Source organism: Hippoglossus stenolepis, chromosome 8, assembly GCF_022539355.2.
Source record: "Hippoglossus stenolepis isolate QCI-W04-F060 chromosome 8, HSTE1.2, whole genome shotgun sequence".
Taxonomy (NCBI): domain Eukaryota; kingdom Metazoa; phylum Chordata; class Actinopteri; order Pleuronectiformes; family Pleuronectidae; genus Hippoglossus; species Hippoglossus stenolepis.
In genome coordinates, this window is record NC_061490.1 from 8,302,614 (window position 1) to 8,322,285 (window position 19,672).

Consider the following 19,672-nt stretch of genomic DNA (forward strand, 5'->3'; position numbering starts at 1 on the left):
GATACTGCAGTATTAAAAGTGTTTTTTGTTTCGAGGCTTTACCAAAGACAGTATCACACCACTTTCGACGCCATTGTACTGTTGTTTCCTGAAGTCAGTTCCTGACACCTACTGATTGATGACATCACACAGGATGTTAAAGACAGGAAACTGTGATTAGTCCAGTCATTCCTCACGGCCAGCTTTACCTTTAATGTACATCGCTATGCAAAATGCGGAACACAAACCACGAGTAATATCGCCAGCTGCTGGTCCAGCTGTTTTAGTCCAGAAGAGTAAAGCCGCTGAGTGGATGGAAAAACATTCTGGCTCCATTATATGCAGTAACCAAACCTGGCTGTCTGGCCAAGCACTTATCTGTACATTTGAAATGGTTGTAATCCAATTAGGAGGCAGAGAAGAAGAGTGATATAGATGTCTCAAGTCTCAAGATCAATGTCATCAAGAGTCATAAGGTGATTACATCATTGTGAGTCTCTCTATGTGGGCCTTGTTACAGTGTGTGCGTGTGTGAGTGTGTGTGTGTTTGTGAGTGTGTACCTTGGCGCTGCTGTCAGAGTGCCGTCTGGAACACAACTGTAGCTGAGTCATCCATAACTCTTGTTGCTTGGCGTCCGGTGCTATCAATTACAGAACAAAGAGTCAATGGGAGTTTTTCCTGCAGTAATGAGAAAACAGTCTGTACTTGAGTGAGAAAACAACCTACACATCAAAGGTTGTGTCAGTTACTGCATTGACAGCTGCTCATGCCGGTTGAAGGAGAATTCTTTAATTCTTCTGTCATTGTCTAATAACTAATTTCATGAAAATACCCAGCAATTAATTGATCATACTGGTAGAGTGTTTCTAAAGCCTGACATATGGAGCTCCGTAAATATCTCTTTTACTTGTCGTGTGGGTGTGTGAGTTTTATATTTCAGTACTTCCTTTTGCAAAGTGTTAATCCGCAGTGTTAACTGTTCAGAGAATTGCAAGGGTGAAGCTGAAGGTGTGATCGTGATCTTGTGAGAATTAGCAGCTTTTCAGACTGAAAATAAATCTGCATTAAAACAGTGGTGCTTCAGATACTGGTTACACAATGAAAAATGATCAAGAACTCCCAGCTTATTTAAAACTCTTCAAAACAGAAAAAGGCCCTTTTGACAATGAAATTACTTTGACAAAACGTATTCACTATGTTTCCTATTGCACAAGACATAAAGTCTCTCACCTCTGAGTTTGTAGAAATCCCCAGTAGTGGCCTGAATAGTAAACATGTAGGGAAACTCGTTGCTAGAGACCACCATTGCCCCGAGGAGAGGCAGACAACCACGGGGAGGCCGCTGGCTCTTACTAAGTTCATTTAAATAATATTGGAGCTGACCAACATCTGGGTCCAGTACAAAATATCTGCAGGAGAGACAAGTGAGAGAGAGAGAGAGAGATGAGGAGAACAACTGAGTAAAGGAACATGGGATGGGGAGGGGCAGAACAGATTAAGATGTTACCGTAACAAGGTAAAAATCCCTTAATGTATTTGACAATTTGGAGGTAGACACTCCGCTTGATGCCAAAAACACATTCAGCTTGAAGGTTTTGAATTAGGACTGAAACAAATACACTGGATTAAGATTTTTTATCCAGATACAGGTGCTGATAGAATTACTAAATTATCTTCAATCATAAATGAGCATTTCAGGAGAAAGTGACAATAAAAGACACATTTAACAGATTAACAAGAGATGGGAAAGCATTCAAATGTAACTTGACTTCTATTAATAGACTTTTTAAACAGTTGATAAAAAAGTTAAAATAACATTGATGTATACTGATTATATAATTTGGAAAATAATATATCCAGAACAGAATTTGATACTGTTTTTAATTTTTATGTAACAAAATATTGTTTCGAGAGGAGAAATGGAGAAATGGAGAAATTCCCTTTCGCCCACTTCCTGTCCTTGATCCTGCAAGAGGATGCCATATATAGTTCCTGTGTTTTTTGCCAGATGGTCACATAATTTCATGTGTTTTTCACTCTTTATATACAGTCTATGGTGTTTCCTAGCGTTGCTATGTTGTGGCTGGACTGTTGCCTGATAGTCATACAGTTTTTTTTTGGCTGCATCAGACTAATCACCTGCAGCATGAATTATTAGTTCTCCAGTAAAGATGCTTCCCGGATAGCATATGGATGTGGGCGTCTTCAGGCACTGATGCAACACTTCTGGTCTTCTTGTGGCCAGGACAAAATGGATGTGAGCCGAAAGTTGCCCACTTGTAAAATGGCAAATGTGGCCTAAATATCTGAAAACAAATGTGGGCCTTTTTTTTAGCAAACATGCAGTGCTCATAGGCAAGGTGTGATCTGGATGTGAGCATAAAGTGGCCCATGTGGCACCTTTGGCATCTTCAGTTGGCATGAGGTATTATTTGTGGCCCAGATAGCAAACAGGAGCGGACTTCCCAAGCTCCCTCATTCCATGCCCTACCTGGGCCAGGTGACAGCAGTGTGTGGGCCAAATCTGGCCCAATACAATTTTTCCCTGTGGGATCCTTGTGTAGTTACACCTTTTCTGTGTATTCTCTGCATCAGAGTCCTCACTTACTTTACACTAGTGGTACCATGAGCCAAATGACACTAATAGAATTGAATGACATTTAGTTCAGACATTTATGTTCTTCACAGAAGGATTTTTAATAACATTGGTTATTTCATCAAGTGAGAAAATTCACCTTGTTTTGTGACCAAACAACTGCAAAGTTAATGACATTCCTGATGGCTCTAAATAGCATATGTTAGTGTACTAACATAGTGGTTAACATCTGCACATTAACATTGTCACCATGAGCATGTTAGAATGCTGATGTTAGCGTTTAGCATGAAGCACAGCTGTGCCTCCACACAGTTGCACAGAAGGGCTAACATGGCTGGAGACTCTAGGGGCCGGATTTACTAAGAACATTAAAAAGACTTTCATTGAGTTTGCTTGTGCAGTTCCTGCTTTACTACGACAGAGACTCATTATGCATCTGAACCGCACTTAAAACTCCCCGGGAGACGATGTTAAAAGAGACCTCAGAGTTTAGCAGTGGGATTTTAATGAGATCCCAAAACTAGGAAACAAAATGACAACGTAATCATCTCGACCCAAAATCATTTACTGTAGTTGCAAATTTGTCATTTACTTCTCAACTCTGGTTGGAATGAAATGGAAAACATCACTATTTCTCGTTATTCATATTAGTATTACCCACAGAATATTATATACAAACTGTAGCCTGCATTTTTACATCAATAAGCTTAAGAAATGCTCTTGGGAAAAGGAAAATAAGAAGACATCTAATAATTAATCAATAAATAATTAAAAAAAGTTTGACAGACAGATTAATAGCAGGGTGAAGGCAAGTTCAATTCAATTCTATTTGCAAACATTCATACATTATCTCAAGGCACATAGTACGGTGGAGACCTTACAGTATCATAGAGAAACCCAACAGTTCTCAGACAACTGGCTCACGGACATTTTGAAATGACTGTGTGTTTTTGTGCTGAAGCTGGATTTGTGTTTGCATTGTTACCTGTTCAGTTGTTTGATTACTTTTTCCATGATGAGGCAAAGCACATTGAACAAAACTTAACAATCAGTTATTCATATTTATCTTTAACTTCAGAAGCACCATGAAGGAGTGGGACATTAAAGCTCATTATTGTAACATCCTGTGCAATGGGGGTCTCAAAACAAGTCAGCATTCTTCACTCGTGATTAGAAAAAAGCACAAATGTTACTCCGTGTCACACTGGAGCTCATATGCAAGCTACTGAGGCTTGAATGATTTTACCCTGGAGTCTTTAGTATGGGAGCGGTATCTCTAAGCACAGATGAGAACCACTGATGGAGGGAGGGACAGAAGCGGGGATCAGGGAGAGAGAGAGAGAGAGAGAGGAAGGAGAGGGTGCTGCGAGGATAGAGGGAAAAAACCACCAAGTGTTAATGGAAGACAAGGAAATCCAGCAATAAGAAGAAAGAGATCACTATGAATAATTTAAGCCTGTTTTCACACTGCAATCTGTTTCTTCCCCTCCGCTGCTGTCATGTGTCATGTGGCTGTGTAGTTTGCAGTGGAACATCAAGTCCAACTCACACCTCCTTTCTTATTGCTACATGCAGCAGGGAACATGGCAGAAAAATAAGATGTGACTTATCCTAGCCAACAGGACGACATCATTTTTCTATTTCTTCCATAGCAGTTCTCATCATCCCAGTTAATAAATAAACCTGCCGCAAATTGGGAAAAACGGAAATGGGTTAAAAAAAGTGATGAAGCTGGCTGTAGTTCTATGCTTTGTGTTTTCTTTCTATTTGCAGTGCGTTGAGTTCTCTCGGCCACTGTCATTGTGACTTGATTAGAAGCCATTTTTACACCATTGCAGTAGGAAAGAGTTGGATAAAGAGAAAGAGAACAAGTAGGAAAGAACAGAGGAGGAAAGAGAGCAGAGATTGACAGAGTTGGAAGACAAAGAGGAGAGGAGAAGAACATGGAGGAGAAGAACATGGAGGAGAAGAACATGGAGGGACAGGACAGAGAGAACACAGGCTTCACTCCACATCCATTTCACCCTGTGAGACAGTAGGACAGGAAGTGAAATGCTGGAGGCACACATTTCAATCTGCAGATATAGGCTAATATGTTTATAATAGTGTGTGTGATACTTTTCTGATTATGTTGTCATGTATGTATATGTTATTAAATGTCCTCACAGAGATCATGTTTATTTATGTATATAAAAAAAACTATCAAATATATAATAATAGGCTATAATATTAATCAAGAAGGTGTCTTTGGCAGCCGGACTGAATGCCGCTATAAATCTCTGGTGTATATTCTTGTCAGATCAGACAACAACAACTAAATCCCTCTGACAGTCTGAGAATAACAATAAAGTAAAAATCAGTGTGATGATACAAACATGATACGGTTGCTTCAGTGCGTCGTCTGTCTCCTGGATCATCTCAGTCAGAATGCAAGATGAAAGCTCACATCAGGACTTTGTGAAGAATGAAGCATTTCATACCATATTAAAACACAAAGCACAACTTGCTGACACACACACACACACACACACACACACACACACACACACACACACACACGCATGCACGTCTCTCTATAGTTGTGAGGACACTCATTGACATAATGCATTCCCTAGCCCCTTATCCTAACCTTAACCATCACAACTAAATGCCTAGCCCTAACCCTAACCCTAACCCTTATTCTAACCCTAACCCTAAAACCAAGTCTTAACCCTCAAACAGCCCATTGAATTTGTGAGAACCAGCCAAAATTGTCCCTCATAACTATAGATAGACATGTGCACACATGCACGCACACACACACACACACACACACACACACACACACACACACACACACACACACACATACACACAATACATTATTTTTGTTGTTTCTGAATAAAATTAGTCAAGTGTGTGTGTATACGTGTGTGTAAAAGACAGGGTGTGCAAAGGTTAACACACCACACACACTGATCATGGAGCTCATTACACGATGAGATGCTCTTCCTGTCAACGCACTGGGACGGAGAGTAAGAGGGTCAGCGGTTAAAGAGGGAGGAGGAGGAGAGAGTGTTGGGATGCAGGAGAGGGGCGCAGGGCTTTCCTGAGCCTGGATGACTCATACAGCATTTCTGGGACTTCCACCCCCACATCTCCTCTCACTGTGACATCACCACAGATTGAAGCTGAATGAATGGAAAGGTGCACATACAGATAAATGAGTGCAGATGTTGTGGACCCGCTCCACAGATTTAATAGACCCAATGGCCCGAGATGGTTGTGATGCGACCCTAAGTCAAATGATGGACACCAAATAAACTGATAAAGTTCTGGGGGTAACTCTCAACCTTTAAGTAAAAAAAAAAAGGTTTAGTCTTAGACTGCTCCACTCTCTCAGTAACATGTTTACAGAGCTATAGCTGGACGATCAGGGTTAGACATATATATAAATATAGATTTCCTATCCCCTACAGACTTTTAAGGGGAATGGACACATAATCCTGAAAGGGGTCCTTAAAGCAGTCGATAGTAACCAGAAAGACATAATCAAGTCAGGTTTGACTCCAGATACTTGTAGTGCCATGGTTATAAACTAGATAGAAGAGGATGCCATGCACCCAGACCCAACGGGAACATCATACAAACAGGATGAGAACATCATCAAAAAACTATGTCACACACTTACCTGCTCTGCCAGCCGTGGAGCAGGTTGGTGTACTTCCTCAGGACGCCCTCCAGGTGCCGCTTGCTGCGGGTTGTCCTGTGGTGCGAGGGGCCCGACCCTGCGCCGCTGTCCCCGGTCCTGGAGCCCGCTCGGAGCGGAGCGGCGTCCGGGCTGTGCGGCTGCTCCTGCCTCCTGCAGGGGCTGCGAGCGGGGCTGTCGTGACGCGCCGAGCGGTTCATGCTGCTGCTCGGGACTCGTCGCCAGTCTGAGAAGTGCGATGAACCGGAGGCAAAGCGGAGCCAGAGGAGCGGGGTGTGAAGGTTGATATCGCGGGTTTGGACAAAGTGATGCAGCAGTGATAGAGTGGGTGGTGCTTTACTCCATCCCACTGTTTACACGGAGGGATATTCCGACCAATTTACTGCGGTGCGCTCTCTCTCTCTCTCTCTCTCTCTCTCTCTCTCTCTCTCTCTCTCTCTCTCTCTCTCTCTCTCTCTCTCTCTCTCTCTCTCTCTCTCTCTCTGACGTTATTGCGTATTTATTTTGGAAATCCCGGGTTGGTCACTCCCCCAGCAGGGGATACTCCCCCTTCTTCCAGCCACTGGGAATCAATAATGCAGTAAAAGCTCACACAACATCACAGGCTGGCAGCATGGTTGCCCCTCAGTGATGCTACAGACACAATTATTATAGAAACGTCACAGTTATTCATGGCCTGACCTATTTGGACTACTTTCTCTCAATTCTTAAACACACAGGTTTGGAGGATAGAACTGTGACTTACAGTTGATATTATCAGCAGGTGAAAGACATGTTTCCTTGGGCACCTTTTGGATGGGAAGAGTTGCATAACGAAGCCTTCACAGGAAGTAGGAGGGATTGACTAAATGACGTCCCCACATAGCAAAATTGTTTTGGTCAAGATTTGGGCCACACTGTCTCGGTGCCTCACTGTCATCCGGCCCACATACGGGGCTGCTCCTGTTGGCCATATCTGGGTCACAAGGAAGCCATGGCAATACTGCATGTGTAAAGGAGCCAAAGGTGGCCTAAATTAGTTTTGTGCTATTTGGGCCTAACCCTAACCCCTGGATGTAGTTGATCAATCAAGTTGACTGAAGTATCTATTCAGTTTTTTTTTTCTTTCTTAAACACAGTTTTGAATGTAATAATTCAGTTTCATTTCAGTAGGAATACGCAACTAAAGTATATTTTTTTGTATCATTTTACCAGTGAACAGCTGGGAATCTAACAAGTGCAGCGTTGCAGTGATATTTTTTTCTTTCATTCGGCTATAGGCTTATGATAAACCTGTATAGTCCATGTATGCAGCAGTGATGGATAATGCTCATATCAACATGTGTAGCGTTTATGCACTGTGGATAATGACTTGAACAGCAGAACCTGGACAGATAACTGTCCTCCACAGAGACATGGTCCTGTGTGGTGTCTGCACACACATCATGCTCTCATCCTAACTCATTGGAATATTCATCATTATAAATGATATATACTCTCTATTATCCAATATAACTTATTTATTATTTTACTGTATATTATATAACATATTATATATATTGTTATTTTATATTATGTACTATAATTGTCATATAATATTCAATAGTAAAACAATAATACCAGTTTATTTTAAGACTTTAATGCCAGCATTATATATTATTACAGGTGTCTAGTACAAGGCAGTCATTCTATAGTCATCTTGTTATGTAATCTCCAGGACTACGTCAACGAGGACGAATGAAAATAAACTACAACTCCCGACAGGCTAGTGTGCGACGAGTTATGTGACGTCATCAGCAGCAGACGCGGACTCGGCGGCTGTGTTTGTGAGGAGAAGAGCCGGAGAGGACAGCTGATCATCATCCATGGCGTCTCCGCTCAAAGTGTGTATAGTCGGCTCCGGAAACTGGTAAGCTGCCACAGGCTGGGTGAGGAAGGGGAGGAGGAGGATGATGAGGATGAGGAGGAGGATGAGGATGAGGAGGATGATGGTACAGGACATGATCCGCTGCTTCAACCTGTTGGGATGCTGCATCTCCTCCACTCGGCCTGGTGTAGTGCATGTGTGTGAGCAGGGCTGGTGTGGTGGTGAGGATCTGGGTGGAGGTGAGAGGTTCTGCTGCAGGAGATGGAGGTCACTTCATCTAGTGCCTTGCTCAGTGGCACTCCATTGAACAGTGGTCCTGGATTGAACTTCAGGAGCTTCACCTCACCCTCTTAACATTACCTCTAGACAAAAGGTGGAGCATGCATTGCAGCACCTATTGAAAAATAACAGTTCAGCATTTTTAAGACTCCCTCAGTTGTCATGTCATTTGTTCCAGTGAGTAAAAACAAGTCTGCTCCGACAGCTCTGCAGTAAATCCTGCTTCAGTTCACTTTAGTCGATCCACAAAACATTTTTCACAAAGGATTTGTTACAAAAACAACAATGATCTGAAAAACAAAAATCTAGAAAGGTGTCGGCTGAAGCTCATTACGCTTACACTTCATACTTAGAAGAATTCAACTGGCAACCCTATTATGTTCTGAAATGAAGTCCATCAAACAGACATTTCCATTTATTTAAACATAAATATGATTAGATCTCTGTTGTTTAATTGTTAAACATCTTGTTTTCAAAAAAAATTTAAACTTGGAAAGTGAGAAACACATTTTTACTTAATCAATTGTTCTATATATTTACCCTTTTTACAGAAAAGCATCTCTTCTTTATGTTTGTCCTTGCTCTTATTTTATTGAACTTGCCTGTTCCCCTCAGTTCATATTGTCTCTCTCTCGATACTAAAACAAACTGTAAACAGTTCAAAAGTTTTATGGCGTATAACTTTGTAAAAAAGTGTGTGAACCACTTGGTCATAAAATATCATCATCTCCATCTAAGTCATGCAATGACAAACACAAGTATTTATCTTTTTAATGGCTTTATTGAACACCATTCATTCTTCCTGACCGACAGTGATGGTAGGTAATGATTGAATGTATATCTATTTATATTGAGCGTATCACGTGTCATAATCACAGTACTCATACCAAGTGTTAAGACGATAAAATTACTTTTATAAGTTTTCACATGATTTTTTTTTTCTTCAAGTAAATCCACAACATGCACTGAATCTTGGGTAACGTGGTAGATGTACAGCTTTACAAGAAGTGCTTTACGCAACAAGTAACATTCACACACACATTCATTTAGTGCTTTTATATGCTGCACTTTTCTCACCATTCACACGCTGACAGAACAGTCGTCGGGGAAAGTTAGGGGTTAGTGTCTCCCGCATAGACGATGGAGTGGTGACCTCCTGAGCCACAGACAAACAATAACAGACAAAACTATTCCGAGTCACATTGGTTCACACTGAGCAAACAGTGAAGGTGGTTGTTTACATATGTGTCTGTTGAAGGTAAACTGACCTCTTGGCCTGTGCTCTGATTGCAGGGGCTCTGCCATCGCCAGGATCATTGGAGATAATGCCAAGTCACTGCAGCGTTTTGCCACCACAGTGAAGATGTGGGTGTTTGAAGAAAACATTGATGGCAGGAAGCTCACTGACATCATCAACACGGAGCATGAAAACACCAAGTACCTTCCTGGATATAAACTGCCAGAGAATGTGGTAAGAGACCGCAGGATTACAGACCTCCTCTTTCAGCGTTTATGAACCTCCAGTCCGCTGGAATCTGCGGCGCTTTGATGCTGTGCAAGCTAACATTGTATGTTATATGTTGGGGGTCGTAACTGCAGTTAACATACAGTAGTAACTGAGATGTGGTCAATGAAATGTTGCTGTAACAGACCCACACATAGTTAAACTTAAAAGACTATTATTCTCAAATCTCTTTATTTCAGAAGTCTCACCAGGTCAAATTTCCATCACACAGTATTTCAGACGTATACTTTTAACCTTGATGTTTAGAACTTTAACTTCCAAATCACTTAATCAGAGCTTAGTGAGACCTCACAAGACTTTTCCAAGCCCACGTTGTGCATAGTATAGAATTTGATGTAACGTTTTGTTTTCTCCACAGGTGGCCGTCCCGAAGCTCTGTGATGCTGCGGAGGGAGCTGACCTGCTGGTGTTTGTGGTCCCTCACCAGTTCATCAGGAAGCTCTGTGACGAGATGGTTGGCTGCGTCTCCACCAGAGCTCGAGGAATCACACTCATCAAGGTAATAACACTTAAGTGAACTGAAGTGTGTGAGCATATTATCTTGCATTGATAGATGACATATTATTCTGCATTGATCACCAACAGCGCCACACTGCCTCACAGTTTCTGAATGTGTGTGTGACAGGTCACTTTAGTCGTGCAGCCTGTGCTGTTCTTTGAAGACAGATTCCAGCTCAGTGTGAGTCCCTGTGTGGTAGAATGAGTTAATTAAAACTTCTCATGAGTCTTGGCTCATCATCTGGAGCTGGCCCCAGCAGCTTTTATCTTTTATCGATGGCCTTGAATTTATGTGCATGCATCTCAAAGTCACATTCACTGCTAAAGTGGGCTTTTAAATCATCTCGTGAACCTGAGCTGTTAGAAAGTTTTTTAATTTTCAGTGTTACTCATAAATATCAGTTCCCTAAACAGAAAAAAGGTTGAAAAACACCCCATCTCGAAATGTTACAGAAAGAGAACATTTCTGGATCTGCCCCCTCCATAACAAAATTGAATGCGCTCTTCTTTAACCTATACTTAATACTTCCACCAAGTTTCTTGGTAACCTGTCCAGTGTTTTTTGTGTAATGCTGCTAACAGACAAACAGAAAAACAAACGCTGATGAAAATATAACCTCATTGGTGGAGGTATTAACTCTGCAGACTTGACATTGTCTTATAATGTCTGTTTAACACAGGTTTTCATCAGATTGAGTCTTCTTGATGAGTCAGGAGCTAAAGTTGCTGTAAATCTTGGCCTTTGCCTTTGACAGAACATTTACTCTGTAATGGACCAGTCGGAGTCTTCTTTACTTTGGGACTTGTTTGGATCTACATTTCCACCATGAAAGCCTTGACAACACACTGTGTGTGTGTGTATGTGTGCGCGTGCGTGCCTGCGTGCACATGTTGTAGAAAATAAATCCTCATTTCTATCCAGGTAAAAAAGCAGATTAAAAACTGTGGAAGGGGACATTAGGGAGAGAGGGGGCTTTGGGTGCTGTTAGGCCTGGGATTGAAATAGACCAAAGCTGCACTTACACTCACTTTCCCTCAGAATAGAAAGTGAGCAGCTAACTATGCCCCAGCTGTTGCAAAGTTCATCTTGTTGAAAGAAACGAATCCTTTAGAATAATTCTATGTGCCAAAGTGTCTTTAGGCAAGATTCTGAACACCAAATTCCCTCTGACAGCTGTACAAGCAGTGTGAATGGCAAAACTTTACTTTGAAACACTTTGAGTGGTCATCAAGACTAGAAGTGTGCTATATAGGTACCGACCATTTACCATTTAAAGACAATTTATCAGTCAGCACTTAAAGTGACTTGTGATTTAATATATTGTTACTTGACTGTTGCTCAGAGTATCTTTATATCTTTCTGCCCTTTCAGTGGTCACTGGTTAAAATGTTACGCTACATCTTGCTCTCCATATCCAGAACCTTCATTTGAACAATCAATTCACAACAGTCTAATCCTTTGTACAGAATCCAAAGATCATAAAGGTTCTGAATTTTAATGGTTCAAGGTTCTGATCATCTGCACTGCTCCCCGACGAGGTACAAGGGCCTTTCACTCCTTCAAAGAGGTCTTATAGTGTGTGTGTGTGTGTGTGTGTGTGTGTGTGTGTGTGTGTGTGTGTGTGTGTGTGTGTGTGTGTGTGTGTGTGTGTGTGTGTGTGTGTGTGTGTGTGTGTGTGTGTGTGTGTGTGTGTGTGTGTGTCACAGAGGAGGGGGCCAATGGAAATGTGGAAAATGAGACATTTTCTTTTCTGTTTTCTTTGTCATTGTGTTTTCTAGCATCTGCATGACATGATCACAGAATTCAAGTATAAACTAAACGTCTGCATGCTGAATCAGTTTGTCACTAATCTGCTGTTTCCCTCCACGTCTCTCACCTGCTTCCTGCTGTCACACGTTCCTCACATCCCTCTCTGTCTGTCTGTCTGTCTGTCAGGGCATAGATGAAGGCCCTGAGGGTCTGAAGCTGATCTCCGACATCATTCGAGAGAAGATGGAGATTGATGTCAGTGTCCTCATGGGAGCAAACATCGCCAACGAAGTAGCAGCTGAGAAATTCTGTGAAACCACAATCGGTAAGAAGAACACATGTGTGTCTCCAGTTAAAAGGAAATGACAGAATCATGTGTTTGAATGATGAAATAGCCTATAATGTAAGTTTGATCCTAAATAGATTCATGACTTTTTATTGCGTTGTAGACTACTTTGTGTTTTTGTACAACACTACATTGATTTTTTAGTTGGTAGTTTCTTTGCAAGTAAATATTTCACTATCTATTGAAGTTGACTGTGTGCCTGCATTTTAGTTTTCAAGGTTTTCGATGTGGGCTGCAAATAGCTTCAATTGAAGGAGTTTCTATTTGAGGAGGAGGGATTAAAAATAAAAAGTAGGTTGTGTAATCTTTTGTCTTTGTTGTCTATTTTTAAAGAAGCAGTCTCATTTTTCTGAAGCAAAGTTTTCAACTATTGCTTTGTCGGTATAGTTACATGTTAAGACTCTGGAAAAGAGGACGGTGAGATGTACTGAATCAGGATGAGCTAATCAAAGAGCACTGCACATATAGGTGAAAATGTTGGTCTCATTTAATGTTCCGTTGTGTGTGTGTGTGCGTGTGTGTGTATGCGTGCAGGCAGTAAGATCCTGGAGAACGGCCTGCTGTTCAAAGAGTTGCTGCAGACTCCAAACTTCAGGATCACGGTGGTGGATGATGCTGATACAGTGGAGCTGTGTGGAGCACTGAAGGTACGCACACTCTGTGTACCCATAGACTCTATACCTCCTCCATGTCAGCTGATATAGGACCTGGACCAAACTAAAAAACTACTAATACATTTCAGTTCAGTATCAAACATGGAACTCATGAGTGCTGGCCTGAAGCCTTGTTACCATGGTAAGTCATTGTTAAGGTACTGTTGTGATGTAGTGAACGTGAATATATGTGTTCTTTGTCTTAATGTTGGGAACAGAACATCGTCGCAGTGGGTGCAGGCTTCTGCGATGGGTTGCGGTGCGGTGACAACACCAAGGCCGCTGTGATTCGTCTGGGGCTGATGGAGATGATCGCCTTCGCTAAACTCTTCTCCAAGAACGGCTCCGTTTCTACGGCAACTTTCCTAGAGAGCTGCGGCGTGGCCGACCTCATCACTACGTGCTATGGCGGCCGCAACCGGCGAGTGGCAGAGGCCTTTGCTAAAACAGGAAAGGTAGGTGCATCGTCAACAGGGACTGTGTAACACAAACCAGTGGATGTTATGGACTTCTACGCTCTCTGGCAAAGACAAAGACACTGTTAAAAGTGTAATTCTGTAAATTTTAAATGATATTAACACATTTATATTGTAAAGCTGCTTCCATTTTGATGAATTTGTATCTTCTTGTCTCACCTGCTGTCAGAGCATTGAGGAGCTGGAGCAGGAGATGTTGAATGGTCAGAAGCTCCAGGGTCCTGCCACCTCAGCTGAGGTTTATCACATCCTCAAACAGAAGAACCTGGTCGACAAGTATGTAAACACCAGTCTCTGTCTTCTTTTTAGTAATGAAAGGTGTTGTGTGTATCCTCTGTTGGTTTGTGGAAGGAGAAGGAGTTTGACAGATTGATATCGGCCCTAAGAGATGAAAATACACACAAGCCATTTTCAGACCTCCGGTGGATGTCTGCAGAATTGGGAACGGACTTTCTCCGAATGTTGCTTTTCACACATGAACAATGCACCAGGAGATTCTCCGCTTGGATGCGTCCGCATCAGTGACAGTGTTTATCGCAGACATGGGAAAGGACAGAGTTGTCTGGCTGTCAACGTTGGTTCCAACACATAATGTTCTTGCACAGTTTTGACCCAGTAGTATATATTGACCTGATGACACTCACACACCACTGTCGCTTCTGGTAATACTCTATAGTTGCAGTTCTGTTGGGGTTTGATTGTAATATAACTAGTTGATAATGATGCTTTGATGCATAAAAACTGGGCCTTGAAAGTAGCTGAGGTGTTGACACTGCAGATTTGAACCATCTGTGGACTGCCACGCTTCCTCTTGTTCTCTTCTGTGTCTCGTCTGACTCCCTCCATCCTCTCTCTGCAGGTTCCCTCTCTTCACAGCAGTCTATCAGATCTGTTTTGAGGGGAGGCCGGTCCTAGAGATGATCTCCTGCCTGCAGAGCCACCCAGAGCACATGTGACCACCGGGTGGGTTTCACAAGGGGCTGTCGAACAGATCCATTCAACGTGTTTGCACCGAGATCAGTTCAGCATGTCTCACAGTGTCTCAGCATGTGAAAGATAAAGTCCATCATCAATTTAAGTAAAACTAATATAGACCAAAGGAAACCAAAAAACAGAGTTGCCAGATTCCCAACAGTATTTTAACTCAGTCTCAAAATGCAGGGAAACAGGTCTGCTAGACACGACCTCCTCCTAGTTTACACAGAAATGAGGACAAATTAAAAAGCAAAGCATACTCCTTACACAAACAACGCAAACAGATAGTTACAATGATTTACAACTGATTCCCATTAGCACTCAAGCCAGTTAAACTGATGAAGTGTCTATATCAATTAGAGTTTTGAACAGGGCTTTTTTTAAAAACATTCCTGGGATCAGCTGTGTATTGTTCTGTGTTATCTGATGTGCTGTAGAATCACTATACACCTGCCTCTGCCTTTTTCTGGCTGGTGTTATCACATAGCCACCATAGTCCTGGCACGGTGCTCCTTAGACACTAAACACACAATGTTACATTCATTACATTACATATCATTCATATCACACAAGATGTTTTGACCGTCCTCTTACACATTTGAACCAACCAGCAGCATTTTGTAGTGAAATAGCACAAATCATTAAGCCATTGACAAATCCATTTAAAGGTTTATTACAACACTTTCCTCGTCTCGAGATTAGTAATATGAAAGTAGAGTACTCGCCATGTTAAAGGAAGATTCTGGTGTTTTGATTCAGGACTCATTACCTCTACCAAGGACATTATGTTCATTGCTGTTTGTCTTAGTTTCTTTTGGCAGAAAATACTGGACTGATTTTATTGAAACTTGATGGAAGGTTGGGGTATGGTCCAAGGAAGAACACATTAACTTTTGGCAGAGGCCATTTTTGACCTTTAACATTGTGAGAAAGGATGTTAGCCTCGGCGGAAGCTTGCGATCTCTGAATGTCCTTCTTGTGATTTAAATTGCCGTCTATTTGTTGGTCCGTCTGTTCTTTTGCCGGATTATTTTAAAAGTACGAAACTGATTTCCATTAAATTTAGTGGAGGAGTGGGGCATGACCAAAGAAAGAAGCCATCAAACTAAGAAGACTTTCTCACAGGCTGAGATTAGCAGTTAGCCTTGGTATATATATATATTATAATTGTGACCATATCATAGTTTCCTGAAGAGAACAAATACTACCTAAATTGTTTTAAAAGATGTTTGTAAATGGACTACCTTTTATAAAGAGTTTTTCTAGTCTTAACGACCTCCCAAAACACTTTACACAACAGGTCATATTCACCCATTTACAAACCCATTTATACAACAAGGGCCAGTTCAGACGTCGGTGTCTTATCCAAGGACAATTCGGCATTCAGGTGAAGGAGCCAGGAATCAAACTACCAACCCTCTAGTTGATGGATGAGCAGGTTGACTCCTGTGCCACAGCAGCTGTTTGTGAGCCAGACCCAGAGCAAACACAGATATCCGGACACACCGGGATAAGATATTGTCACTCAGTGCTTAGGGATCAGCTACAGTAACAACAAGCACTTTTACATATGACTTGCTGCTCTTTTCGACCATGGCTGCTACTTACAGACCTTTACACTGCAGTCATGTCAAAGCAACACGGATGCAACTAGAATGCCACGCCAATTTGAAAACGCTCAAAGATATCAGTCCTCTCAATGTGCCTGATTTTACTTATCAAGATCCAGGTATTATTGGAAAAGTAATGTTTTCTTCCTTGGCACATCCCCCAACCTTCCACCAAGTTTCAATGAAATTGGTTTTGTAGTTTTTTTGTAAGCCTGAAGTCAAACAGGCAAAGGGCAACGGTGGCTGAGGTAATTAATAACATACCACATTAGGTTTCTGTAGTTTTCCTCAGGTCTGTTTCAGATCCGAGTTAGTAGATCCATAGTTTTTGCCTTTGCGGATGAGTGACTGCAGCTAGGTCACTGAAAAGAGGTCAACCATGCCAAGAAACATGAACATCCGATGATCTCACAGTCTGTAGTCAGATAGTCTGGATATGAATCAAGTTACTCTAATAAACCAGTTCTCTTCAGCAGCAAGGAATGGTGAGCAACATTTGTATAAACTCACTTTCTGTGTGTTCTGGTTTGTCTTCAGCTAGACTGATTGTCTGCTCGTGTTTCTTGACGGGTCGTGCTTCATTCTATTGATGTTCCAGCTATTAACATGGTGAGACCATTATTATCACAAGTGATTTAGTCCAATACATTAATAAACAGTACACAATCCTTCAAATGTCACATGAACTGGTCAGTGTAGCCGTTTTCAGACATGACCTCTGGAGGATGTCGGCAGAATTGGATCCTGAGTCTACCTGTCACACATGAACAACAAAGCAGGAGATTCTCAGCTCAGACGTGTTCACAACAACACAGAAATCTCCAGAGTGCTCGGGTGAGGGGTGTTGCAGCAGGCAGGGTGTAACGTCTAAATTCTGCTGCGGAGATCACATCACATCGACACCGGAGTCAGCTCTGATCACCAAAAGCTCTCTTGACGTATTCATCGGCACCACTTTTCATCCTGAGATGTTTTTCATCTGTCGCGTGTTAGTTCTGAAAGCAGCTTATCTGATGATATTGATGACATTTCTTCTCTTCTCTCTTTCGAGGGGAAATATATAATTGATGTCCTAAAATGCACTATTCTGGTTTTATAGATTTTGTGGGCGATCTAACAAATTTATATCACGATTAATCTTTAGCAGGTCCATGATCTCCTTTTCTACCCAATTGCAGAGATCCATACATTTTAGGACATTTTTTGGTGTATTAAAGTATAGCTAATTGAGGGGACCACATGTTTTGGTGCAGTACATTTCAAAAATGGAAAGAAAGATTCAGTTCAGACCTTTTGTGTGTTAAAAAAGATCATGATGTGATGTTTTGGGAAGATCCTCTACTGTTAGATAGTGTGGCCAACAGCAAGCGCAGTTTACAGTTTAACATGAATGGAGGAATCACTGTTTTCTTGAACCACACATCCAAACACTGCACCTCTTCAGAAGTACTCCATTGTCTCTGGATTTGATTGGATGTACACTTGTCAAAAACCAGAGGACAGACAGCAAGAGATTCCTCTATTCAAATTCACATTGTGGTTGTTTTTGCTGCTGCACTCTATAACCATATGTTTGTTTATGTGTGCTTATTTTTATAATATAGCACCCTTAACCTCTGCTAAGATATATTTCCATGTTTGTGACCAAATGTTTGAAATGGAACCTGTGTGTTTTTACTGTTGTTGGTTTTTCAGAGTTTCACACATATCAATGGAAAGCTGTTGTTGTTTACTTGAGATGACTAAAAAATACCAGCTATGACGTGCCTGTCTGTGGACTCCAGCATGATACTGCCTCTGTGCCGTAGTAAGGCACTTAAGTCATGGTCTGCTCCAGAACAACAGCAATAGACAATTCATTGTGACTTAGGAGGAGATAAGGATGGTCACTGTGTTTTCAATATTTGTACAACTTTGGTATTTGTGTTAATTTGCCTCCGGCCCCTGGCTGTCACCGGCTCGGAGGCATTTTGTTTTCTGGTTGTCTGTCCATCCTTCCCATTCTTGTGAACGCGATATCTCAAGAACACCTTTATGAACAATTCTTCAAATTTGGTACAAAGATTCACTTGTACTCATGGATGACCTGATTAGAATTTGGTGGTCAAAGGTCAAGGTCACTGTGACCTTTTCAAAACACATGTTTTGCCTTTTGAATGTAATATCTTAGGAAAACCTCAAGGGAATTCTTTCAAATTTGGCACACATGTTCACTTGGACTCACAGATGAACTGATTAGAATTTGGTTGTCAAAAGACACAGTGATCTTATATGAATCTGGAAAAAAAACATATGTAGACGAAATTTGCACTGGTTGGCGGAGGTATACAACCGTAGTACTGTATTTCTAGTTCTCACTGCCACTCAGGTAAACGCACAGTATTGCTCAAAATATCAAACTGAATCCTTAATATTGTATAATAACTGCACATAAAAAATACTCTCACAATATTCTACTTGAGACATCAAATTTTTTAATTTTAGTGAAGATATGACTTAACAAACCTACAGTATGTTAATAATGCCTTTGGGAAGATCATCATTAGCTCTATGTAAAATGTGTTGGGTACATTTCTTGGAGCTGTTTTCTTTATCTGTTGCCAAGTAGAGCAGTGTCATTCTGTTAGAGCGCAGTTGTTTTTATGTTTCCTCACAGATCCACTGTGGTAGAGAGTCCCGGATTCTTGCCATTGAAAGGTTTATTGAAGTGCTTGTGTGCTGCTCTGTATTATAAAGTTGAGGCAGTTAACCCATCATATACCTCTCAAACCAGAGTTTTTGTTTCAATACAACACATCAGCTGGCAATGTGCTGCCTTAGCTAATTGAATAAATTACTTAGTATTTCTATTGTTGACCTTTGAACTGTTGTGGCAAAGTGTAAAATAGTTGCCACTGTGAACTCTGCAAAGTTGTGAAATCCTGTCCGTGTGTATTAAAAACTGTTGTTGACTGAGAAGCCTTTAAACCTCTTCATTTATTTTGCAGACTGGACTTCCTGAAACATATTTAGTGTCTCAACAGAACATTTACAATACGCCCGTTCAACAAAGCCCTCTGCACTGTTTCCATGCAGGCCTGGTTTTGGTCTGAAGTCCATCTTACTTCTCATCCTTGTAGCTTTTTGTCCAGTACCAGTTTGAGGACATTTCCATCGAAGCTTAAATCTCACCTTTGTTTCACTCAGATCTTTGTGGGTGCAGCCTGAAATGGCAAATAGATGCCCCATAGTAAATTTTACTTCAATCATGCTCATATAATAATATATTCATGGTTCTGACAATGTTGATTGTAAGACTCTACCTCTCCCTTATGAACCAGTTAACTGAGACAATTGATAAGCCTCTGTAGTATTGTTTTTCAGGACAGCCAATTATAGTTCAGTGAAGCTCGATAAATACAACATATCCAGGAGTTCACCCTCTCAGTAAAAGCAATCATGCTAGTATTA

At 41.3% G+C, this 19,672-nt stretch overlaps 2 protein-coding genes across 3 annotated transcripts in view; one reads left to right on the forward strand and one right to left on the reverse strand.

The window, feature by feature from the left end:
- The window catches only part of LOC118113926 (oxysterol-binding protein-related protein 10-like), a 31,916-nt gene extending 25,257 nt beyond the window's left edge, over nt 1-6,659 (reverse strand). For both annotated transcript variants that reach the window (XM_047340929.1, XM_035164055.2), the window contains exons 1-3: nt 6,247-6,659; nt 1,211-1,389; nt 541-620 (exon numbers count right to left, since the gene is read on the reverse strand). In XM_047340929.1, coding sequence (XP_047196885.1) covers nt 541-620; nt 1,211-1,389; nt 6,247-6,464 — 477 coding nt within the window. In that variant the 5' untranslated portion in view covers nt 6,465-6,659. The remainder of the gene's footprint in view (nt 1-540; nt 621-1,210; nt 1,390-6,246) is intronic.
- A 1,356-nt stretch (nt 6,660-8,015) lies between these two features.
- On the forward strand, nt 8,016-19,180 carry gpd1l (glycerol-3-phosphate dehydrogenase 1 like). The gene is made up of 8 exons (XM_035164056.2): nt 8,016-8,152; nt 9,683-9,860; nt 10,273-10,413; nt 12,349-12,487; nt 13,043-13,155; nt 13,380-13,616; nt 13,807-13,913; nt 14,497-19,180. The coding sequence occupies exons 1-8, from the start codon at nt 8,109-8,111 to the stop codon at nt 14,591-14,593; spliced, it is 1,056 nt and encodes a 351-aa protein (XP_035019947.1). The 5' UTR covers nt 8,016-8,108; the 3' UTR covers nt 14,594-19,180.
- Nucleotides 19,181-19,672: the final 492 nt, after the last annotated feature.